Raw genomic sequence first — 26,179 nt, 5'->3', positions numbered from 1 at the left:
CGCTGAATCACAGTCTTGCTTCTGCTTACAAACTTGCTTGCTAATCAGACATTTAATACTATTTATGCATAGGGACAAAAATATATAATTCCTTTATTGGGATATAAAAACAATACTAAAGAGCAGGTCAAGTTCCAAATCCAGCAGTAGGTTTTAACTGATGTTGTTCCCTTTTTTTTCTCTCTCTCTCTTTTTTTTTTCCTTATAACAGCTGTAGCTGTGCACAGATGGAAAAACATTTGGTCAGAAAGCAGCAAATTAGTGTTTTCAGGCTAGAATTCTGCTCCCACCGCTCCTCCATTTCCATGTAGCTCAGAACGCTTTATTTCTTCTTAGCACTGACATTTTTGCACACCCAATTCATGCCGTCCTTCAGACAGAGAAAGGTAACATTAGTCAAGCAAAGGCAAAAGGAATTCCCCCAACCCCATCCAACCGCCATTCTGCAAGCACAACGTTCTGCATCCTCAATCTACCCCCCACCTGCCCTCAGCACCCAAAACTGCTGTGGGTTAAAAAAATAAATGCCTCCTTCCTCGGTATATGTTGTCACACAGAGGTTATTAAACCTTTCATCTGACCATAAAAAGTATCATCATCTCATCACGTCGCTATGTGTAGGTCCTTTGAGGAAGGATCACTTTGCAGTCAAGGTACGTCAGTGGCAGATGAAGGCTCAGTTCCAGGTTCGGCTACAGATATTTGTGTAACCTTGGGCAAGTCACCTTATCTTTGACAACAGGGATTTTTGGGAGCCGTTTGTTATACAACATCAGCTCCATGTTAAGAATATGGCTCTAATTCTCTGCTCAGCTGCATGATCCATGAAAGCCACTGCAATAACCGGATCTGGACCCTGCACCCCGCTCCTCAGGGTCCCCGCAGAAAATGGGCCCTCGGGGGTCCCACAGGCGTTCAGTGAGAATAGAAGGGGTCATGTTTTAAGAGCCTGATACACTCTTCCAAGTATTTCTGTAGAAATGCGTGCATGACATCTCTGACCCCTGCAAGCAGGATGGCAACACTTGTGCTGTGACTATCTGAGTCGTGAGTTTTTTGCTGAGATCCCAGAATGGGGCACGCTACTGAAGGGTAAAGACACATTTAATCTGCTCCTGTCACTTATCTGTTGTGAGACACGCACGATGGAGCACAAGATGCACCATCTCCTCATATTTGTGTCCCAGCAAACCCATTACTTCCACCCTGCCTACGAGGTAGCCCTGCCGACACGGAGGCTCAAGGCAGAGGGCCAGTAGGGATTTGTGGATGAGAGGGGAGTGGTGCACCTTTGTGCCTAGAAATTGGGCAAATGTCACCTTGGAGTTCTGGAAGGGATACTCCACTGGTTTATGTTCAATGGTCATGTTCGGATCATTACAATGACAGTTAGACCCTAAGAAAGACTAGAGCCTTTGGACCCTGTGGTCGGGGGCTTAGCATGGTGTCGCTGGCTTCCTGTGCCCTTGTCCCCAAAGTGCCAAAAGGCTGCCAAGGACCTCAGGTGCCCCAAGGACAGGCGGCCAAAGGCACAGCGCGGCAGGCCCCTGGGGTGAGCCGCAACCCACCGCCATGCCTCTGTGTCGCCCCTCAGCCACAAAGGTGGGAGCTAAAGAGTTAAGAGAGAAGAGAGGGAGTCCTCAGGGCTTAATCAGAAGCAGAGAGGTTCTCACTTGAAAATACCAATTCACCTTGATAGCTGCGCTATGTGACACTTCTTATCTGAAGGGGAGCAGCAACTTCTGAAATCAGCCCTTGTTGCTGTGTTAAATAAAGAATACGCAAGCCCAGCTTGTGCTGGGGTGCACATGAGGCCCTACACTAATAACACTTCTAACTCTAACCTTGGGGAGGGTTGGTGTCTCCAGTTTCATTTATTTATCTCCACAGCAGAGATCAGTGTAAAACAAATTGTCTGAAATCCTCAGAGCAAATGGGAAAAGACGAGAGGTAGATTCATTTTAAGGCCCAGTAGCTTTGTGTCTTCCCCTTTCAATAACACTGATAACCTAGGTGTAAAACATGTAATGCCTTAAGCAATCAATAGCGTGGTTTAAAGCTTATCACTTTAGAGAGAGAGGGAACTAGCGATTCCCAGCATGAGGAATGCCAGGACTTAACAATAGGGCTAGGAGGAGAGGTGTCAAGCCTTTGGCTTGATTGTGTGCTTTAGAAATCTGCATGATTGCCTGCAAAGAGTAAAAATAAATAAATAACTAAAAATGCTCCCACAATGATTTCAGCTTCCCCTGCCTCGGAAGCAATAATCACATTTGCACACATCATGGCATACAAGGCAAGCAGAGCTCCTCATTCATTTTGAATGTAGGTTTATTTGCTGAACCAGAACAGCTGAGACAGCTTAAAGTAATAAATATCAGCTGACACCCTCTGCTATTCAGCACAGTAATCCCAGAAACAATACATCACTGCAAAACAACAAACACGCATCCTATCTTCTACCTAATCTGACCACAACCTGAATTCACAGTGATTAAAACTCTGCCTGCCGTCCTTTGGGAGCACAGGAAGGGGAAAGACAGTGACCATCTCAGCACCAGCACAGCGAGGGTCATAAAGCAGAGTTTTATGATGGGATTTACCATGGCTGGGAGCCTGGCTGCATCAAGCATATAACGAGGGCAAAAGAATGACATAGCAAAATGCAAGAGGAAAGGTGAACTCCAAACAGGCTTGAGATACGTAAGTAGGTCACTGAACTTTTAAAGTATGGATAGATTTGAAAATCTCTCTTCTGGCATGAGTTAATTGACAGGGAAAATCACATTTAATTGTAAATATCTCCCTGCCTGACAGCTATAAAGGGAAAATGAACATGCTCGGTTCTATGTGTTGTATCAAGGAGATATGTGTAAGACACCTTCCTCATCCTCAGCCACACCACAGCTACAGCTGTAGCTTCTGGTGCAGCTTTCTCAGGGGACGTGCGTTCTGCAGCATCCCCAAAGGATCTGGAGAACAGCAGGTGCAATGGAAAACAAAAAAACCCCAAAAGGTATGTTTGCAGGTTTTCTACCTAAGGTTTGAAGCAGGACAGAGGGATGGGAAGATAGAGAAATGCAGGGAAACTGCTGATATGGGGAAAGCACACGGGAAAGAAGAAACGGTTCTTGAAAGAGTCAAGTCCACAAGGAGCCAACTGTTGTTGTCCTTTGTCACTACTGCTGTGCCCCTGTATCTGCATGCTTAAAAGATGGCTCTGTGCAGAAAGTACAATCCCTACAGTAACATTTAGATCTTGATAGGTGTCCTTGTGCTGCTTTGTTGAGACACAGAGACAGTGGCAGGTACTCTGAGGATGGAGACAGATACAATATTAGTATTCCAGCCTCAAGTCAACCCTGGGAAAACGTAGCCAGGGAAATATTTCAGAACTCTAAGCTTTGCCTCTCTTAGCTCCTTGACAAGCAGCTAGTAAACTTTACCAAAGCAAAGAGAGAGAACTCCAGGGAAGAGGATAACGCTCCTTGCAGAGAAATGCTGCTTGGCACAACCCTGCCTTGTTGCAGTCGCATCTGCTACTGTGCCAAGGAAGTTGTACTCTAGCGCCCTTCGGGAAAGGACTGGCAGAGCCTTCCCTGGGAGAAATAAAAAGTCCTGCTTGAGACTAGCCCACTGCTTGCTCATTCTCTGCATTATCAGCTTTGTGGTTTTGGAAGTGAAGTAATCTGACTTCAAACACAGCGAACTAGTCCTTTCCACCCCGTAAAAAGCCTCTCTGTTTCTGCTCCCCTGCAAGCCAGGGATCATGCAAGGCCACAAACTTGTGACCCCTAAGGTGACCTTAAGGACAGCAAAGCTTAATCCTTTCATGTAATCCTCTGTCTGCCATAACAAATTGGGTCAGGCAAGTGCAAAATTCTCCATCTCTAGCATTTTTGGTATGCGTTATTTTAACTGTCACTTTGTTGTTCCTCTGCGCAGCTAGGACTGTGCCTTCATTATCTGTCGTATCTTTGCACCTCCAGTCATTGCACACGCTGGCTTTTCCAGGCTCCTGCCAGTACATTATCTATTGTTTTTTGCCCGGGTGCAAGATTTTCTTCTGTCCTCTGAGACCTTGCATCCCTGATGCAGCACTGTAGGCTCCGTCCTCACCCTTCTTAAAAGGGTGACTTTTAAGACTTTGCCTTGTAATCTGGAAACACGGTTGCTTTTTGTCAATAAGCAGCGGCTCTGGCCACCCCAGGAGAGCTGCAGTCATCAAAATTGGGTTTGCATCACATTTACAAGCAGGCCTAGAACCTTGTTAAGATGTGGAAGATCCCCATCTAGCCTGGCCTGGCTAAGACATCTTTAAGATGAGACCTAGCTCTGAGGATACAACATTGCCAGGGTGTCCTGTTCTGAATCCTGCCCTCAGGAAAGGGCTGAATCACAGCATCAGCAAAACTTAGGTCCTGGGCTTTGTTCTCAGCTGGGCTGAAATAGCCAGGGAAGAGAAAGTGGCTCAGCCCTTCCCACAGTCCTTTAGGCCAGACCAGCTCTGGCATAAATTAGGGAAGTTTAGTGGCTACTTGCAGTTCCACTGGCTTTTAATGGTCTCCAGGGGGCCATTACACTTGGGAGACTCCGGACACAATATGCTGCAGCATCGCTCTGGAGGCTGATTCCTCGGGGCAGGCTGAGCTCCTGCTGCCTTGATCGCAGACTTTTGCTTCAGATAATAAACAAGCTGTAGAGCACCAACAGGTCCAAAGCCTTGAGCTGTGGTTAATACTCACCCTGGCCCCGAAAAAACACCTCCAGCAAGTGGACAGGCTGCAAAGCAGAGGAGTCCTGCCTGCTTTCACTCCACCCAGCTGGCCAGCGTGGAACATACATAGTTTTTGAACGGCAGGTACTACAGCTGGAGAACTGGTCACAAAACACAAACCCAAGAAAGCCTGTGTGGCACCAGAGAGCCATCATGAGGCAATGGTGCCCTTTGGTTTCTCTGCCGATACTAGTGATCACGTCCGTCGCTTGCTGTGTCCTGTGCAAGGGTCTTGGTGTAAGCCAGGGCAGGACCCTACCCCAGAGGCAGAGCCCAAGTGGCTGCGGCGGGGAGAAAAGGCTCCCCCGCTTTCCCAACCAGGGCTGAAGGACAAAATCAGACTCAAGCAAACAATTTGCTTGAAAAAGCGTCTAAGCATGAGGGATGCTGCTCCTCCCTCAAGGGCAGCAGGAAGGCTGATTAACAACCCAAGTGCTGCCCACGGTTACAGTCAGGATGTAATGAAGTCTTCAGCTGCCCTATCAGGGGCTACCAGCCGGTGTCCAGAGGACACTACGCGGGGTTTCCAGTTAACCTAGTCACCTCTCTTCTGAGTTTACCCAGGACATTGCTGGGCCCCGTTTCCAGAGTCTCCCAACGGTTAATTTTAAAAAAAGAAGATGACAATATGGATTCCCTCCTTAATTAACAGTTTTATTAAATAACCCATTTCAAATAATAGTTAAATTCTCCAAATTTATATCATTCTATTAACCATAATCTAATCTCATTAACCTTGAAATCCCCAGTCTTAACTACCCAATTCTATACACCATGGTGCGAGCAGCTAAACTAATTAAATGACCTTCAAACTATTTCTCCTTCATGTATTGGCATTATTTATCTTTGCTCATTTCTCTCCCTTCAAGCTACCACAAAAATCTTCCCCTAGGAACTCTGCTCTCACGTGTACTCAGTACTAGATATGCCACCACTCTTCTTTGCAAAATCTGCCAGCAACGTCTCCAATTTTACTCTAGCTAATATATATTCCATCAGCAGCGACAGCGTCCTCACTCCTTGGTTTTCATTCTGAATACTTGATGCTTCCACATCTTCATTTATTTTGTTGTCACTCATTGTCATTTCTCAAAGAAGTCCTTAAAGCAGTGACCTCAGATTTAACTACACTTAGAGTGCTCCTGTTCAGAGCCACTGGTAGAGACAGCGTACCACGATCCTCAGAAACATCTTTCTTACTCTTTAAATAAATTCTTCTTTGATTCTTCTAAATTTTGAGCGTTTTGATCTCTCTTTCAAGTGCCAGGACTGAAGGTGATGTTTCCTCCTGGGCTAACCCAGCTTTAGTTTAAAAGTCATCTCTCCCAAACCATTTTGCTCAATGAATTTCCAAGGAAGAGGAGAGGTTGGCATTCTTGCTGCCTGATTTGACAGGGCCGGAGTTACGGCAGAATAGAAAGATAGGAGCTCTTTTTCTATAAGTAGTAGAGAGTTTTTGACTTCCCCGACCTTTCTGCAATAATAATTTATGGAATACACTGCAGTATTTAGGGCAATGAGACTGTGGACAACAAAGCAGGATGTTATCTGGCCTGCATTTAAATTAATTTGTCTAGATAGGCATGACGAACAAAATATGAGGCCTGCAAATACTTTTACTTGTCTCATGTTTTCTGGAAGTGAATGCAGAAGCAGATTTCATTGCCCCAGTAGAGGGTATTGGCTGCTTACTCTACTGAATGTATAGGGATGCACTGTACTTTGAGGAGAAGGCACAGTAAGAAGGCACTACCAAGGAAGAAGTGTTGCAGCCCACCCCAGAGAGCCCACAGATCTGCTTGAGAAGAAGGCATTTTTCAAAGCTCACAAATGGAAAGTGCCACATTCTGTCACTAAGTTCTTCCACATCCAACACACACCCCTGAACTTCATCTGCCACTTCGTTGCCCCTTTGCGGCTGCAGGGGCAATTACAGCCTCGCTTTCTTGATTGCATTCCTTTGGACTTGAACGTACTCTGCCATTGTGGACTGCATTTCCCTCTACCACCACAACTTCCAAACAAAGATTTGAGTTGCCGCCTTTCGCAAGACTGGCTGGAGCACAGCTGCATTTGTCCCTTAGCTAACCACACAAAGGCCCTTTGGAGGACACCAGCTGCTGTGTTTAGGTCTAAACATCAGGTTACGCATTTTAAGTCAGAAGAACTGGTGTCCGGGGTAAGGCCAACGGTCCATCCAGGCTCGCATCCCCTCCCTGGATGTCAAGGGAGGGAATCCCAGAACCACGAAGTGTCCTGGTTTGAGAGCCCCAGGATGGAAGCTCTCAGGACTGGGGCACGGGGGGCAGCTGTGCCTGTGGGCAGGTGAGTGGGTCAGGTGTCCCAGATGGACCCATCACAGCGTTCCTTCCCACCTGCTCGTATATCAGGGCAGCCCCGGGGCCTGGGGTGCTGCCTGTGGGAGGGCAGCTCCAGCTCCTCCTCAGCATCCTCATCTCTCCCTGGGCTGCTGCTGTTCATGCCTCCTGCTTCCACCCTGCAGCGGAGCACCGATGGCTGGGACAGGTCACCTTCCCCTGCCCTGGATGAGAAAGGTATGGCTCCTTTGCTGTTTTATATTTTTTTTTTGCTATCATTGGGACCTGGCTTGGGCACTCTTGGCAGCTGCTGAGTCCAGTCTGGGACCTTTTGTTTTGCTGTTTGGGATCTTGTTGACATCTGGAAGGTGTGGGTCCCGTATTAACATATTATCCTGTAACTCTGAGCATATTTGCATGCTTGTATATGTCTGTATGTAGTCCGACATCTTCATTGTTAACATTGTTTTTCCTTTTATTAAACTGGTCTAAGGTTTTTTTTAACCTCCAAGTCTCTCTCCCTGGTTCCCCTGTTATCCTCCCCTGTGAGGGGGGTGGGGGATCACAGAGACCATTTGTCAGAGTTTAGTGGTTGGCCCAGGCTTAAACTTTGACACCCTTCAACCTAATTTTGTGGTGAATTATATGATTCTACTACTGCTAAAATCTTTTAAATGGAGCAGGGGCACAAATGAATGTCCCATTCAAGGTATGGGCCCACCATGCCTTTATTCTGCTACAAGACATGTTTTCTGGGATGTTTCTTGTTTGCTTTCTGCTAATTCTCTGGCATTTGATTTTGCTCTCTGGCCTTTGATAAGCACTAAGCTGGCTGTTCCCAATGATCTGTTTCTGAGTAACGGCAGTTAATTTTGAGTCCATCATTGTATGTGTATAGTTAGGGTTGTTGTTCCTCCTGTGTGTTATTTTGCACTTGTCAACACTGAATTGCGTCTGCCATTTTGCTGCCCACTCAGTACTGTGGGCTTCTTCTGTGACTCTCCATATTCAGCTCCAGATCTGACTATCCTGAAGGGCTCTGCTGCATCTGCAAATAAGGTTTATCTTCATTGCGGTTTCAGTAAAATGTCTTCATAATTCTGTTTCTTTAAATACCAGTGCAGGGAGTAGTCCTGACTGCTCAGACTTCGAGCACTGCAAATATTTCATTAATTCAGGAAAGCCTACGAGTGAAATAAACAAACCTAGGTCCCATTTACATTACAAAGAGTTACTATGCTGCAGGAACTGGCTATAGCACGGGAGCCCAAGACACAGCTATTTCAGTTTAGCACAGGAACACAGCTCAGCCCTCTCAGTGGGTTTTTACTGTCCCACAGGCTGGCATTAGAAGTGGTCCCTGCCCCATGTACTCTGTTTCTCTGGATCAGAAAAATTGATCAGTTTCTCTCTGGCGCCTGGGTTGAGCAATACGCCAAATGACATTAGTAGCGAAGGTAAATCAGATTTCTAAAGTGCACGCTTGTAACAGTCAAAGGGGTTAATAGTAAAAGATGATTCATTTTGTGAAAATGATTAACCTAACAGTAGTCTCTTTAAAATAAATCAGTGTCTTCATTTGGCCCAGCCAAGGGGTCGCAGATGGGGAAGCGATCGCTCTCCCCTTTCCTGGGGCTGGAGAGATCCCAAGGGCCCACAGCTCCCCCTTCCCTTTGCACAGACGATGAGACATGCACCCCCTGTGTGCTGCACCACAAGGGTTTGGCTGTGCCGACCCTCCTTCATGAGGCAGCTGGTCCAGCCCTACCCTGCAGATCAACAGACAACAATCTCTTACAGATGGCCTGCTGGCACACCAAACCTTCTCCAGAGCCTCACCTGTACTCCCTCTCCTGAAAGAGCCGAACAAGACTGGATCTGCCAGATTCTGTCCCGGATTGTGTGTAGGTTCAGTCCCTCGGCAATCTCCGAAGCAGGGGCAGCCGTCAGCAAATCCTGCTTGTTAGCGAATATGAGCACCGGGACTCCACTAAGCTTTTCTTCATCCAAAAGCTCAGCCAGCTCCTATATCATTTACAAGGGAGTGGGGTGGGGGGAAGATGGAGAGAGGGAAGGGAAGAAAGCCTTCAACCACCAGTGGTTGTCTCTAATTAGAAATATATTTAGGGCAAATGTTGGCAGAGTGTGTTCCAGTGAAGCCTAGATCTTATTATAAGAGAGCAAAAATGTATACAATCATCTCTGCCCAAGGTTCAAAAGCTATTTCTTCCAATTACAGGTTCCAAAAATCTTCATCTTGGTCTGAAATTAGCAGTCGCCTTAAAGGCTACAACTGTGTTTTACCAGTCCCTGCTCCCAGGAGACCAAAACTGATGAAACAGCAAAAAACCATGTAAATTGGCAGTATGAGGAATCTGTTTTAAGTTATTGCCTGATTGGCATTTGTACCTGAGCAGCCATTGACACCAGCCCTGCTGTCTTTGCTAGTAATGAGTTTCAGGGCTTTGTTCCAGGTTTTATACACTGCAACGTGTGTGGGAGAGGACTTCTCTCCCCACTGAAGTGGAAAATACCCCTCCCACAAGAAAGTGCTGATGCTTTTGAAAGCATTGGCTAGCTGAAGACAAGCTACATTAACTTTACTAGGTGGATTTGGGCTCCACATGCACAGCACACATTGGGTGGCATCTTGAGAAATGAGTTTGTTTATTCAAAACTGGGTGACTCAAAGAGATACTTCTAATAGCTCAAATCTGAACCTGCAGTGGATCAATGGTGGCTGAAATACTTTGTGTCTAGGGTCGTGCAATGGCCTTGTGAAACAAGGAGAGTGTCACTTCCCTATGTGAGCATATGACAAATCCAGCAGAACTTGACCCTGTAAGGACTGCTCACCTTGCAGATAGATGAGTACACGAGATTCTTGTGGGCTCCTTGTTTAGCTGGAAGGGTCCTGTGTTCTCAGATACTGTCCTGACATCTTTGATCCACTGGCTAGAAACTTTTGCATTAAATGAGTGCCATCGGGGAGATGCTAAACTGCAGCGGAAATCTGACTCCATCCCCCCAAAAGCAATGTTTGGTTTGGAAACCAGGATGAGGGAATGGAGTTATAAACAGAGTTGGCTGGGAATTTTTCAACAAAATAGGTCTTTCATCTGACACGGCTGATTTATTGAAACCAAAAGCGTTTGTGGAAATATGAGGGATCCAGGCTGACTCTGCCTGACTCAGGCAAGTGCTCTCAGCTTCTGCTTCCTCTCCCACTCTTTTGCCCAATGAGTATCTAATTATTGATATAAAATGAAATAGTTCCAACAGGGGAAAGATTTCCCCCCACCCCTAGAACAACCAACAGTTCTGCTGTTAGGGTGTGTCCATGATATTTGAGAGGTGAAAGAACAAGCACCTCCTTCAAATCAGACTGAACAGAGGGCTTTAAACTAAATCTCCCATTTCTAGAGGGTAGATCTGTTGCTAACTATTTTGGGACACTGTCACATTCTGAATTTTAAAAAGAAAGTTCAAAAATCCTATTTTTTGTTCCATCCTAAAACACAGAATGTTACAAAACATGAAAACTTTGCAACACGGAAACGTTACTTTCTGGCCAGTCCTAGTTACAAAGTTTTTAGTGTGTTTTGTTTTTGGTGTGTTGTTGTTTTTTTTTAAATTACATCCAAAAGACAATCAAGTCAATATGATTTCCATTTCAACTTTATAAATAAGAAAATAGGATTCCTCCGGGTCTTGGTTTGGCAAGGTTTAAAGGACTTAGAGAAGTTTTTGCTTTCAGTATTGGGCTCCGTTTGCTATTATTGTATAACTTTAATGAAAACCGTTCTATTTAAATGGAATTAGGCTACCTATTTTCCTTGTTTCACATCTACCAAAATAATCTGCATTGATGTTGAAACGCAAGTCTCTCTTGAAATGCAAATTTCCCTCATAAACAACAAAATCATCTTCCTAACTTTTGTGAGCAAGGGGCACTCAGAAGCACCGAGATACTTCAAAGGAAGCTGGGCACAAGTAACTTACCTGACCTGTTTCTTCAAACCTCTTCCTATCTGCACTGTCAATGACATAGATCTGAAAACCAAACGAGAGGAAAAGTTACTCTTTCCAGAAGACACTCTTCCACAGTACCACATGCTTAAGTGAGCTAAGCCTAATAATTTTGCTTTTGGGCACAAAGATCCCTGGTATTATTTATAGCAAATGTTGACAAAACTTCATGATGTTCAGAAAGGAGAGGAACCACCTCTCTTAAAGCTTCAAGGGTGGATGGCCATGTGGGTAGGATTAGAAAGGAGCTGGGGGCAGTACTAGGGATGCTTTCACCATCTCCACAGAATCTGTTATCTGAGAACAGAAGACTGTCCAGTATCTTTTCAAATGATCGGCTTACAAGCTGAAGCTGAGCGCAAGAGGGCAAAACCTGAAGAGCCAGATGTGTTTTTTCGCTGGCAAACAATGTACAAGCCCTGCATTGGTGTGACTATGCCGTGCTGTCCTCTAGCAGGACTCATCACTGCCTCAGTAGGCCATCAAGGCACACAGTGGCACTCAGGGGACAGATGAATGTATGGGGGACACTGAATTCCTCTCCATTAGGTTGTCCTACTGCAACTTCCTGAAGCAGGTGGTTGAAGAAGGCTGCATCCAGCCTGTGAGACTTCAGCTGCCAGCTTATCCACCAGGATGATGAAGATAGGGAGCAGCTGGCTCACAAAGACTGAAGGCAGAGACCTACCACCCTCTCGGGTCCGGACACCAAGTCTCACGGCCCATGAGGAGGTCTCAACCAGACACCTGTCCTCTGGTATGGAGAAGGGTGGATGCCCCATCTCACAGGCTGCCTGCCTTGGGAGGGGGTCTCCACACACTCCAAGCAGCATGGCACATGCTTATTTCCATGCAAATGAGCCTTCTTAGCAAAGGCAGCTCTAGGTCTGCACAGGCTAAAAGGTTCCTTGAAGGTCCTCCTAAATACACAGTTAGTAATTCCAGTCACCCTCCTCTCCCTAGCAATGCTACTGCAGTTCAGAGTGCACAGGTATCAAGAAATGGGGAACCTCAGTGTAACAGTCAGGCGGGAATAGCTCAGCATCCCTCTTCCATTACTTGGTACAGGAAGGTTTTTGAAGGAGAAGGGCGCTGGGACAGCAGATAGGGACAGGACTGGTGACAAACACTGAGCATTTTGCTTCCAGTCCCTGCCATTCCCCATCAGCAGTAATTGAAGCTGCTAGCATGTCATCTGCATGCTCTTTGTTGGCTTACAGGGAGCAAGTGTCAGCCTGGTTTTCAGGGAATAGATGAGCACAGCACCCCGCCATCAAGATAAATGGCATCCTTGCAGGCAGTCTCAGCACAAGATTCCATGCTTCCAGGAGAATTTTGACCAAATTGTAGGGGGAGGAAGTTCTCTGGCAGCAGTATTTATGAAATAGTAGGCACTCCCTCAATGAGCAGTGTTAGGGGTTGCTTGAGCTGGGACCAAACATGCAGCAGCAGTATCTGTATGCCAGGCCTGAGGAGGTAACCCAGTGACCTCACAGACCTCTCTGCTGATCACTTGGGGTCTGTGGTTCTCCCAGGGCTGGGTTGACACAGGCTGACAGAGGCTGGGGGGGCAGGCAGCAGGGCTGGATGCAGCTGCGTGGGGATGCGTCAGCAGTGTGTGCCCTTGGTGCCATGTGATGAGGCAAGGCCCGTGGGCATGGTGTGACACACAGCCTCTCCCCACGATCTGATCCCAAGCACATGCACCAACGCTGCATCAGCTACACCCATTTCTCTCTGCCCCTCCCAAGCATCCGCGCCCCTGCGAGTCCCCTTTGGGGTAGGAAACACGGACTGAAAGAAAGGAAGGAGCTGCAGGGCTGGCAGTTGTGCTCTGGGGTGAAACTGGACTGTCAGCTGTCCTCCTTCAGGGTATCTCGGGGAAGCTTAGCAACATACAAACGCAATAGTGAAGTGCTACTTTTCAACTGAAAGGCGGCCCCTCCCATATTACGGTGCTTCTCTAATTGTCAGGGAATTGCTTTGAGTCCCAACCAGCCAGGCTTTCTCCTGCACCACTTGGTTGCTCGCTAGGGAGCTATTTTGCAAGACGAGAATTGGAGACAACAGCGCTCGGGGCAAAAGCCACAAAAGCACAGCGCAGATAGGGTAAAGTATGTGCGGAGTGCCTGCTTCCAAACCAGAGAGCACTGTGCCAAATAGCTGCAGGTGCCTGTCTGAATACGCAATCAGCCAGATATCCACACCTTATTTGCCTGGGTTAAGCTTCCAAATATCACAGGTGTGTGATGCAAGACCAAGCTCTCATTCAAAGGCACCTGCATGGATTTGAATTTGCAATCACTTCCTGCTTTTTAATACTCTTTACAGGGTCCTTTCTGCTTTGTGCAATGTAGTTTAGGAGCATATAGAAGCAGGGAGTCCTGGGAACTGTAGTGTATCTCATCTCCACCTTCCTTTGATGGCCAGGACCATATAAGAGCCTGTTTCTGGCTGTGGCGCTTGGTAGCGCAGTTAAACAGTTCGAACAGCTGTCAAGTACACCATGTTGGAGAAACTGAGCTTGGAGGGGAGGTGGGGGGGAATCCCATAAAGCTGGGTGCCTCCTTTGAGCAACATGCCAAAACAAAACCTAGAGTAAGTGGGCTGGGTAGAAACTGCAAGTGGTGGGACTTGACTGAAGAAATAATATGAGGGATAAATTGGCTCAATTTGCAGATTCACAACCTAAACCAGGTTTGTCAGAGGGTTAAATTGGCTAAAACAGGGTGAGGGTTGGCAGAAGACAGTCATCTGCATATACTTGATCCCAGTTTTGGTGTGTATGGACACAGTAAAACGTTGCACTAACAGGCCAACAGCTCCCAGTTTGGGAGTGGGTGTCAGCATGGAGTGCAGGCAGGGAAACTCAGGGCCCTCTGAATTCACACTGCTGCTTCCACTAAACTGATTCTATCTACTGCTTTCTGACTTGTATGAGAAGAAGAGTTTTCTCTGTGCACTGCTTTAGCTGGGGTGGGAGGAGGGCACGGAAAACAACTGCTTTAATCTCCTTCAGTCTTCAAATTCCTCTTTATTTCTGCAGCCACAGGCTGGGGTAACTCACCGCCTCTGCCAGCAGAGTCTTCCAGATAATTGTTTTAGGTTGTGCAGTCTCTGCAGCCTGAGCACCTGCCACAGCCGGCAGAGATCCCTTCACGCTGCTTTGCAGTATTGACTTTCATTTGCACACCTACTGCCTCCTCACCACATACAGCTGCAGAGCTTGGACTCATTGGGACAGCCACTTCCCAGCCATGCCGTGTCTCCCTTCTTGATGGCCACAGAGGAGCATGCGAAGTGTATCCTGTTAGTTTCTCAAATCCCAATCTTTCCCCTAGGAAGATCGCACCTTTTTGCAAAAAGCAACCAACTGTGTTCATGCGGTGGCAGCAGCCCTCAAACATCAGGTTTCAAATTAAGGCTGAAAAAGGGTGATGTACACAAGACATTACTGAAGATTTATTAGTCTCATTTAAGTAACAGCTTAATTTGCACAATGCATTCTAAATCTGCAGGCACAGCCAGGCCCTTCAGGACCCTGATGAGAGCCTTGGAGCAGCGAGTCCTATTCCTAGTTGCTCTGATCCTTCTGTGGAAGTGCACTGAAGCTCCTGACATGTTAGTGAGCATGTGTGTGTGACAGGAGGGATGAAGGGCATCTTTCTCAGAGAGCTTCCCACTTTCCTATGTAAGGCCTGCAGGCCTTGCTTCTTCTTTGCTCCCACAGGCAATATTGCTTGGGGTGGGGAGAGGCCTGGAGCCCCCAGCCTGCCTTCATCCTGGCACAGGTGGCTGCATGTTAGAGGTACCCTTTGAAACTAGCTGGGGCAGCACTTGGAGGGTCCCAGAGTAAGGTGCTCTGGCATGGAAACAAAAAGGTCCTGTGTTGTAAATATAACTGTAGTCATCTGTCGCTAATTGTAAGGTAACTGCAGGTAAGATGTCACAAACATTAAAGGGCAGTCTTATGATTAAAGGACCAAGGGAAAAGACAAGGGGTCTGTCTTTGTCCCTCAGCCAGGAGCTTTCCTACTTGATGCCAGGCATTGTGTTTAATTCTGGTGTTCCTCAGTTTCCCCAATGATAAAAAAATGATACCGCACTGACCTACTTCTACATGAGGCTTAAGTTACTAATCTCTGTGACAGGCCTCCAGAGTCCCCAGTGAAAGGAGCTATAGATGGGAAAGATACAAGTTATCAATGTTCTTTCATTTGAAGGAAATGAGAGGAAAGGAACTGGTTGTAACCAGCACCATCCTGTGAAAGTAAACTGAATGATTTCTCTAAACATCACTGTATTTTTCTTACTGCACCCAACCAATCTTGCCATTTCACTCGGAATAACTGCTACAATGGCAGTGGTGTTGCTGAGGACTGGGACATTACAGTATTTTTCCTGAATTTCTGTCTGAGACCTTGGAAAGCCATTGCATGAACATAGTATTCAACTGCAGCCAATACTCACAAGGATATCAGTGTTTTCAAAATAGTTCCTCCAGTATGGCCTGATCTTCCTCTGTCCGCCTATGTCCCATACGTTCAGCTTGAAGCCTTGAGACTGCACGCTTTTGATGTTAAAGCCCTGGAAAGAGCAGGAACAAAGTCATATGGAGCATAGACCTGAATGGCTGGATAATGTACATAAGCAGACACTAACACCTTATATATCCTGTGTCTGCAACATGCAGCGAGATGGGCTGGGCAGCCACTAAGATGGATCGGCTGGGGAAGAGGCACTGGCAAAAGTGAACACAGCTGCCAAACTATCAGTTTGCTGGTGTTCTTGGGTCAAGGGTTGACGCTGTCATGGCTACAAAGACGTATGATGCCGTTACTGCCCTGCAAGGACTCAGCAGGGTGGGTGCAGGAAGAGGTGGGAGAGCTGCAGATAAGGAGAAAACAACGGTGCTGTGAGAAGCAGGGCTGAGCTTGTGAAAGCCGAGTAGAGAGTCCCAGCTAACGCGAAGCCAGAGGTCTCGGCTCAATTCGACACGACACAGCTAATGCCAGGCTTAAAAGAGCAACAGCTGCACGTCTGAAGAGTCCATTTCATCAATTAGAGCACCAATTGAAAGGGCATTCAAGTAGAAAAACAGGATGTGGTGTGGACTGGCAACGTTGCCACACCATCCAGGGGACGGGGGCTTGGAATCGGGGTGTTGGGGCTGGGAGCTTCGGGAGGCAGCTCCAGGGTGGGGGGAAGCTGCTCCTATAGCTCTCTAGCAACCTCCTCTGGTCAACACAGGAGTGATGCTGCAGTGCTTCTGATGGGAGACATCCCTTTCCCCAACCTCGAGGCTCAAAGAAAGGGGACCTGAGGCATCAGAGAGAAAGAGTTGGAACATGCAGGATCCTTGGAGCTGGCTGAGTGAAGGATGCAAGGAGACAGGGGCTTGCCCAGTGCTGCAGCATCCCTTGTCCATGTACCCTGTTTGGCAAGGACAACAGGAACAAAGTCTCATCCGTGCAACCCTAGCATGACCCAACAGTTTTCTGCAGAATTCCATGGCGCTCATCCACTTCTGCGTTACGTGACAGATCTGGCCTGATGCTCTTAGGCTCCTTTAGGGAGCCTCCTCTTATGAAGAAAATACACAAACTTACTGGTGGACCAGGCTCCAGTTGCTCATCCTTTCACTGAAATATTCTGCTGAATCATTAGTTCTTTGTACAATAAGGCAGGTGGGACCACAAGAAGTGCCTTGGGCAGCGAGAGGCCTTCCTCACCTGTGTTGGTGTGATGTGGCTGATGTCCTCAGATGCCAGCTGCTTCAGGAGTGTAGTCTTGCCTGCATTATCCAGTCCCAAGAGGAGGATTCTCACCTCCTGGTCTGGGGTGCTTTTCAGTTTACGCAGGATTGACAGTAAACCCTAAATCCACAGGAGAGATGATAGCTGTTATTTCCCTCTGAGTCTTTCCTCCCACCATGCCATGCCCTCCTCCCTGAAATGAGGATCCCAGGGCACCTTGAACCCCTTCCTGCAGTCCCCATTTCCTCTTCTACTCCTCCCTTCAACTCCTTCATCTCAGAGAGTATCGACAAGGTCTCAGACAGCACAAATGTAACTCAGTGGGGTGCACCACTGGCTGCACTGCTCTTGTCACGCAGCTGTTTGGCATTCCCTGTGCCAGAAAGACAGTGCCTACACATATCGTGTAGGAGCTGCAAACCAAGTCCTTGCGAGCTCCTCATTATCTTTATCAGAGGGAAACCCCCATTAATTTAATCTCCCTCCTAGTTAACTGCAGGTTACTATGTACCTGACATCAGTTCTTTTCATAGTAACTCCCTGATCATCTCAAACCCCGTTTATCTGTCTAAAACATGCTGGACCCATGGGGCACGTGCAGTTCTGATTCTCAGGATGTAGCACTTAACAACTATCTCAGATCACCACACATGCTTGCTAAGAAAAGCACAGTGGATTTCAGTCATTAGCCAGGCTCAGCTCTCTGAGCTGACAGTATCACTCAGGATTAGGAAACAGAATATGCAGGTCAGCTCATTTACAGCTGTGCACATTACAGTAGCACACCCAAGCTTTTGTCAGGGCCACCACTCAGAGACCCACACTTCTCTGTAACAGCTGGAAAAATATTCTGGATGCTGGCACGTAACCAAGAGATGCAAATCACCCCAATTCTACCTGCCTCTTGCTGCCCAGCCCACAGGAGAGGGGCAATTGCAACTGAAGACACAGGAGCAGGCTGTGAGCCCATGCACCTCCCTGCTTGGCAGGGACCACTTGTTGAAGCCTGAGCAGTGCACACCATGACGCCCAGCCTGAGGACACAGATGCTCTTGCAAATAATTTGTCTCAGCAAATCTGGGAGAGGAATACACCTAGAGCCCTTTCTGGAGCTCTCAGGACTCCTGCTCGGTCTCTCCCAGATAATTCCCATGTTGAAGGTCACTAAGACCCTGAGCCGTGAACATAGTTCAAGTATCTGCACCAACCTGGGCCCACAGGGGCCCATCTCTCAAGCTTTTTTGTTCTCCCATTTGCAAAATTAGAGACAATGCTTCTTGTCGACCTACAAGGGTGAATCAGTTAAATGTTATGAAGTGCTTTGTTGCTGTGAGGAACTACTTGCTGGGAGCCAAGGACTACTTGCGCTGTGAAGGTTGCTCCTGATCCCCTCCGCATCACAGCAATCTGAAACCTGTCCTCAAGATAAAGAGCTGCGAGATGTGGTGCAAGTGTCACCGCTGCAACGTGCCCTCCATCTGTAGCAGCACCCTTCTGCCAAATCCTGTACAGATCCCGCTCAGCCATCTGGAAACCACTGCCTTCAGCCACTCAATACACCACTCCAGGTAGGGAGCATTTTGGAAAGGACATGGCGCTACACGTCACAGTGCCAGAGCTTTCAATAACACAGGATGAAAACACACTGAGGTTCAAATGCATGCCAGAGTCAATCCACCCCCTACACATTTTTGATTTGCAAGTAACTTACTGGTTTTCCATTTAAATACCAGACACGGCTCAAAATACATGCACGATGATTCTATGATTCTAAGAAAGGGAGAAGGAAATTATTAAATCTGGGTTTGAAGTATACCTGTAGAAAATCGCAGGGTTGCCACTGTTGCTGAGCTTTTAAAAAACACTGTGGAAAGCTGAGGTTCAGAAATTCAGTGCCTGTGCAAGGAACAGCAAAACTGCAGTCTTAGACCCTGATAAAACCAGGCTCAGGGTATCACCTATTTCATGAACAGGCTGGTTAAAAAAAATGTGAATCCAGGCCCCCCTCAAGAGCTGTTAATCAGGAATGGGCTCTGCTTGGTAGAGGGTGCCTGCCCAGTACAGGCACAGTAAATCCCCAAACCGCTTTTAGTGCAAGCGTACAGGCCTGTAACATCACATGCTGAGCCCCGAGGGCCAGACGCTCACAGCTGGCTCTCGCCCATGGGCCTGTAGCTAAGGAATTTGAAGGGCTGTGTTCAGTGCAGCCAGTCCCTGCAAGCCCTCCCAACCCAAAAGCTCATCTCCCCAGCCGTGGTGCCTGACCCGCATTCTGCCCCAATGATGATCTGTACTTCCACATGTCTGAGGGAGGAGAGAAGGAACAGTGACAGAAATACCTCTAATGTTTACTTGTTTACATGCCTGTCCTAAATGCCCTTGACATCATTAAAAACCACAAGTTTTAACTGCATGACTAGCAACACATTTTCTTTTCACCTGCCGTCAAATTTACGGCTGTGTTTTTTGGCTTGTAAATCCATGGATTTCAGCTCGGTGAGGACAGACCCCACAGGAGCAGGAACTCTAAAATTCACACATTTCCCTCCTTTCCAAGGAAACGCTGAATTTCCCATTCTTATGGGCCTGACCCGAAGCCAACACACACTAGCCAAAGTACTACTGCCGACTTCACAGAGCTCTGAATCAGGCCCTATTATTTTAGTTTATTGCTCACAGTTAAAAAAAGCAGCTGTTGAAATGCTAATCCTATTCACAGCACCACTTGCTAAGAGCAGAGCTGTGCATCCCAAAGCAGATCAGGATTAGGAGCCTTTACATTTCAGAATTCAACTCCAAAATACTGAGTGCAAAGAAGTGTATTACAAAGCGTTGCTTATCTACCACGGAGCAATTCTCAGGGGTTGGGAAGAGGAATAGTTGTAAATGTTAATAGAGCTTCTCCCATTGTAGATGGATGCTATTTCTGGGCTAGTATGACAGCCTATGAGAAAACGATCAGCATCGTTCCATATTCTACTCAAGTGACACTGCTGCATGGCTGATCACAGGATTATCTGGGGTAGCCAATAGAAGAGAGGATATATATAGAAATAAAAGTATTCTCTAAGGTATAAAGTAAGCTGATTTAAAAGGCTAGAAGACAAGCAAGCCAACATAGAGAAGTGGACTTTATTTCAGTAGCTGCTAGCACAGGTTACACAGTCTGTATACAGAAGTTAAATCAAGAGCCAAATAATAGTATTGGTTACTATTTTGTAAATATTATTTTAAACTTGCACCCAGCATTGTCCCTCTACTTATGGAAGATTTAAGATTAAGAAAAGCCATGCACAGATGAGGGTCTAACACTTTTTTACTTTTTCTTAAATTGGCCTTATGAGTACACTGGCTAGGAAGACAGAAAGCATTTCCTGACAGCTTAGTAGACTGGAAAAAATAACTCAGCCAAGCTCCCTGCTGCATGCCATCACTATGTGGGACAAGTAGCCCTTACTGCACACACAGTGATGGACCAGCACTTCCCTGCTTGCGAACACAACACTAACTTGGGCTGATGAGAGTCAGAAAGCATTGATTGGAGGTGTAAGATACAGAGGCATGAAACGGAAAGATTTGGTGCAAAGAGGATACGCAGAAGCAACAGGCCAGCAAACAAATGTCTTGATGCTGTGACTTAACCTACAGCAAGGAGGGAGGATGCCCCGAATGCCAGCATGGCAGCCAGGCCAGCGGCACTGGCTCACTGGGGTGTCCAGGGCGGGGAGCGCGATGTGCCTCGTGTGAGATAGCAGAGACGTTAGCTGGCTGAGGAGCTGCAGAGACGACTCACGGGAGTATAAGGGCAGTGTGTCATTTGCACAAAACTAAGCAGACTGCGGCATCTGTAAGAGAGAAGGGAACTGCAGATGCTGTTCAGATAACGAACAGCACAGCGTGGCAGCACGTGCAGCCTTTGGAGAAGGGCAGCCACATGGAGCAACTCAAGGCTGAGCACAGTCAGCCAACACCCGCTCCTTGGTCGCCTCTGGGTTAAGCAAACTATGTTTTATATCAGATTGGCTTGGTTAAAAAACATCTTTGTCCTTGGTGGAGAGGGTTTTCTTTACAAGCACCATGTGGAGACAGACTGATGGGGTCAGCAAGGAGGAGACTGCATTTTCCAGACAGTGAGTGGGGATATACAAAAAAAAAAAAAAGACCTCTAACAATTACCGTGAAATCAGAGTGGGGCATTAAATTCAGAGATGCAAATAAATGAGCAAGAGCACTCATAAACACATTGAGCATGAAAGCAAAGTCAACCATCTTCTCAGCATCCTTCAGAAAACAGGGATGTGTGGTTTTATGAAAGTATATCATTGCTAGGTTTAAAATACCCACCGAATTATCAAAGGACTTTCAGTTATAGCTGTATGCAGTAATCCTATTCTCTTAAAAAAATAATACAGACATATATAAAAATACAGTGACATTTATAGTCCTAGCTAAGGGTTTTGTGGGTTTATTCAGCTTTAAATCCATGCTCTATATGGGTCTTTTGAACTAGTTGATGCATGTAACTACATCCTGTACCACAGAAGCCGCCGAAAGGAAGATTCACTTTATAGGCCAAAGCAAAAATTGGTTTGGGACAAACAGAGCATTGAGATAATCTGTTTAAATATTGTATCAGATTGGCAGTATAAAGCCATAATGGAAAAAACAATTTCCCCTTGTACTAAGGGCTGGATACACAGGGCAAGGATAAAGCACGGTCCACAAGCCACTGCAGAGAACAGTTGCTTCCTATTAGGAAAGAGAAGTAAATGTATTCTGTTTAGCTTTATTAGCCACAAAGCTTAGATAATGAATTTAAAGTAAAACCACCCTCAGACACCAGCAATCGCTTATCCACTAGATGTGGATATTTAGCTAGAATCAAATCAATTCACCGAGATGCAATACAGCCACAAAACTCAGCACTGCAGCCCACCGCTGCGACCGCATTTCCCCCATCTCTGCACCCCTGCACAGACACCTTCTTGCCACTGCTGTAACCGTGAGTCACTTGCCTTCACCCTTAAGGCCCTTCCCAGCCACACGTGTCTGCCTTGGAGGTGACAGCTCGTATCTCCCCGCAGCTCATCCCTGCCGAGCTCCATTCTCAAACCTTTGTGCCTTTCCTAACAACCGTGGGAGAAACTTCACAAAACATCCATAAAACCCTGTGGTTCTCCCGCTAATTCCTTCTCTGCCACACCTACCATCCTTGATGAGGTTTAGGTGGTGAACATGCCAAGTTCAAACCTGTCTTGGATTCTCCTTACTCATATCACTTGGTTATCTCTCACCTCAGACCGACCGTATTTCCACGGCACAGGGGCCATCTCTGTGTTCTGCCCGCACAGCACCTAGTGCAGCTCTGCCCCTCAATTTACTTTAATTAAGCAGTTTGGTAGCAGTTCACCATTTCTGAAGAGGAAGTTAAAGATAGAGGGTGCATGTGATGGTTTCAGAAAGTCATGTGGGAGAAGCTGCCATGGGAGGGACGAGGGGCTTAGTTGAGCCAAATATCCTGCCTTCATCAGTGGGTATTTGAGGCCACATTTGTCATCCAGGGTGCAATCCTGCACACGCAGAGCTGGAGGAGGGGAGTCCTTCCTGACAACTGCACTGATTAGCTGCTGCCCTGAAGAATGACGTTTGATTACCTTTATCTTCGGTTGCAGAACTGCAAATGTCACTAATGGTCATAAAATCACCCAGTCTTTTTCAAAATACAACCGAAGTAAATTAATCTATTGAGCACAGTTTATTCAATACTTCTTACTCTGGCAAAACTCCCAAAAAATCATTTGCTTTGCTGCATGTCTCCACCATATGGTGTCATTCAATGCAGACTTTCTTTCCTGTATTGAAATTCAAAATTTAATGGAGTCGGGTCACCTACAGAGTTTTACCTTGTTCAAACCTACTAACATAGTTTTCTGTCAAAGAGGTCACACAGCACTTTCTTGTTTGGTATATTAACCAATACCAGCATGAATCCTCCTTTTTGCAATTAAAATAAAACTCCTCTGGTTTTAGCAAGAGAAGAGCTGATGTGCACAGAAGAGCTGATGATGCCCAGCACTGGGCAACGTCAGCAGTCTTTGTGTGGTTTCAGAACTTTAAAGTCTTGGCAAGTTGCTGGTATGAAACTACTTGCTGTCCTACGGGCAAGTAGTTTCTCATATCAACATCTCAGCAATCGGTAAAATACACCAAAACCATGACATCAAACTGTACTGGACAACTAAAGCAGCGAGGTACTATTAGAGCTCTCAAAAGGTTGTGTTTTTTTTTTAAATGGGGCCATTGTAAATAGCACCTTACTGCCAAACAATGAGGGACAACAGAAAGAAATTCTAGGTACTAGGTAAACCTACAAGCAGACTATAGATAGACACTGGGTTTGCTAGAAACATGAGCCCAAAACCAGGAGAAAGATGCATCACATTCAGCTGTGTTGGTATTTCATCCTCTCCACCAGATCTGCCCAGTGTCAGCTAGATACTCTGTGACTCAGTTTCCTCAGTTTCCAACTGTAAAACGGGACCACGCTTTGACAACCCTGGTTTTGACACGATGATGTCATCTTCAGTCAACAGTTTCAGAAAAACACTGGCCATCCTCTGGCCCCACCACCTATCAATAATGCACCATCTCACTCCGTAAAGATTGTTATTACAGTCACAAGGAAGCCCACAAGCTCTGCCTCACACAGCATTTCCCAAACTTTGGAAAGCAGCATAACCTTTCACGTTGCAGCCTCCCTTCGCCCTTGTGGTGCGCCCACCACAGATGTGCTTAACAGCGCCAGTGACTCCAGCGCAACACATCCCTCATGCTACGGAGTTTTATGGCTCATCTTTCCCTCCGTGCTCCACCCATGACCTTCCAGCCCCCTGCTCCACATTCGTGAGAAATGCTGATATGCTCTGCAGAAGGAGACACTTCCCTTCTGTACTTACTCACTTGGGCGATCACTGAAATAATTTAAATCTCAGCATTAACCCTCTTATCATTGGAGTTGAAGCAAGCAGTCCTTGAACGGGGTTTAAGCATTTTCCAATGCAATCATGACATGCCAGAAACATGCTCACAGGCAGCTACCACGGCTCAGATGACAAGCAGTAAATTGTTACATCAAGCTCTCTGGATCATTTCTGACTACTGACCCACACCCCCAGGCTGCCATAGCTGCTTTAGATATATTTCCTGGTGTTTCAGGGTTTCTGCTGCTAAGGACTTTACTGTGTTTTAGTGAAAGTTGAGAACCTAGAGAGACAGGGCAGTGCTCTGCAGTCCTCTGCCCAGCACAGCCAGTCCACCAGGCACCCCAAAGCTTCACCCACCCTGCCTGAGAGGCTACAATTCAAAAAACAACTCCCAGAAATGGCAAATAGACAAAGAGGCAGTAAAATGTTGTATCAAATAACATGAACACTGGAAAACACCCAGTTCGCCCTCTCCACACACAAAACGCTTGGATAACAGCAGCCAGATCCCAGACTACACCAGCTTATCGGGACATCACAAGACAGAAGAGCAGATTTGGCCAGCAGCAGCTGCAGGCCAAATGTGTCCCACAAAGCACTGCACTGCTGGAGGCAGCTGCCCTCATCTTTACAGCACATGTCCATCCTGTGATGGCTTCAGTGTCTGGTGTGACATGCTCCATCATCAACTGATCTAAAATAGAGCAGATCCCACAGGCCTTATCTCAATCTCTTTCTCTGTGGCCCAGCAGGTGGGGATGCAGCCAGAATTAACCCACTGAGGATGAGGAGCTGCTCTTGCTTATGTTTCCTCCCGCATGAATCCAGCTCGTGTCCAGAGGACTCCTGATCAAAACACGGCTTTGCCCTTGGGAAAGCTTTTTCCCTATTGCTATTTCTTTCTGCCTGTTCTCTCTGCATGCAGGGCATCCTCAGCAGCAGCTCCCTGACCAACCGCAGCTCTCTTACGACCCCTCAGCCAGCAGCCCCAAACCTTTCCCTCCAGTCCTTGCTGGACTCCACCAGCATCCCACTTGTCCCACCCCAACTACTCTGGCACCTAAACTCAAGTTTCTTCCAGCACCTCAGTCCATCATCCAACTTTATCCCAACCCTACGCTACGCCTTCACCACCCTGCCACCCTCCCGGCATTGCCCTTTATTCCTAACCAGGTCTTTTGCAGCACCCAAGAGCCCAATTCCTCTCTTCAGTCCACACTGCTCCCTGTCAAACAATTAATTTCTCCCTTTGAACACTTCTTTCCTCCCTGGCCCTGTTCTCTTATCAGCATCAAAAATCCACTTCCAGTGGAGGTCACACAGTGTATTCTCTTCACACAGTGTATTCTTTTCTCTTTTTTCCAGCTCAGGCTGTCCCTCATCTCCCCAGCCCCAGCATAAACCCCCAGAACACACAACATTGCAACAAACTACCCTAGTGAGCCAATGTTGACTGAGCTTTCCCAGTGACTCACCAGACTGTCTAGCCCACCCAACTGGCAGGTTTCTTTCAGTCTCTGAGCAGCACACCTCAGTCCTGTCCATCCCTGAACACCCAACCCCTTCGTCCAGGCTTTCTCTGCCATGACTGAAGTCCCGTTCCAAGGCTGTTTATCAACAACCAGCCCTTCTACCTCAGCAAGCTTTGCCATAGCTCCCTCAACTCCTAGAGCCAGGATTCAAGCCTAGGGACGGCCCCTTCTCACCTTGGCTACATTATCCAGTGTCCCTTCATAGTCGCACATGCTCCCAGGCTCTCCACTGTCAATCCCTGAACACTGTCCTCCATCCTCACCAGGCACCTCCATTGCTCTTTCCTTCCTCAGGCCAAGTGGGCCACTGCTCTTCTGCTCCCCAACCTTCCCGAGAACCCAACCCTCCATTATGCCTTCCATACCTTGACTGCATCAACTCCAGGCAGGGTGATCCTATCTCAATGGAGGCCCCTGGCCCCGTAACATGCTCAAGCCTCCCAGCCTCTGCCAGGACCTCACTCAACCCCCTTCTCCTGGTCTCCCATAGCCTCCAGCTCCTGAAAGGACACCAGTCTCCCACTGCTGGAGGCCTGAAATTCACACTGTCCCCAGCCTTAGTGGCATCCCTTTGGCTGGGTGTCTCCAACTCCCATAGACTCAGGCCCCCACACCTGACTGGATCACAGAACCACAGCATGATCAGTTAGAACGGACCTCCATAGATCATCTAGTCCAACTCCCTGGCTAAAGCAGGATCGCCTAGAGCACATTACACAGGGTTGCATCCTGGCAGGTTTTGAATGTCTCCAGGGAGGGAGACTCCACAACCTCTCTGGGCAGC

General features: G+C 47.1%; 1 protein-coding gene across 1 annotated transcript; it reads right to left on the bottom strand.

Moving 5' to 3' along the window:
- Positions 1-201: 201 nt before the first annotated feature.
- Positions 202-25,671, bottom strand: ARL3 (ADP-ribosylation factor-like 3). The gene is made up of 6 exons (XM_009874415.1): positions 25,570-25,671; positions 16,857-17,000; positions 15,595-15,711; positions 11,098-11,148; positions 8,935-9,120; positions 202-370 (listed from the first exon to the last, which is right to left on the bottom strand). Exons 1-6 carry the CDS (start codon positions 25,669-25,671, stop codon positions 323-325), a joined length of 648 nt encoding a protein of 215 aa, XP_009872717.1. The 3' UTR covers positions 202-322.
- Positions 25,672-26,179: the final 508 nt, after the last annotated feature.

The sequence above is a fragment of the Apaloderma vittatum genome, unplaced genomic scaffold (genome assembly GCF_000703405.1).
Source record: "Apaloderma vittatum isolate BGI_N311 unplaced genomic scaffold, ASM70340v1 scaffold22478, whole genome shotgun sequence".
NCBI classification, from domain to species: Eukaryota; Metazoa; Chordata; class Aves; order Trogoniformes; family Trogonidae; genus Apaloderma; species Apaloderma vittatum.
This window is presented reverse-complemented; position numbering and strand designations above follow the sequence as displayed.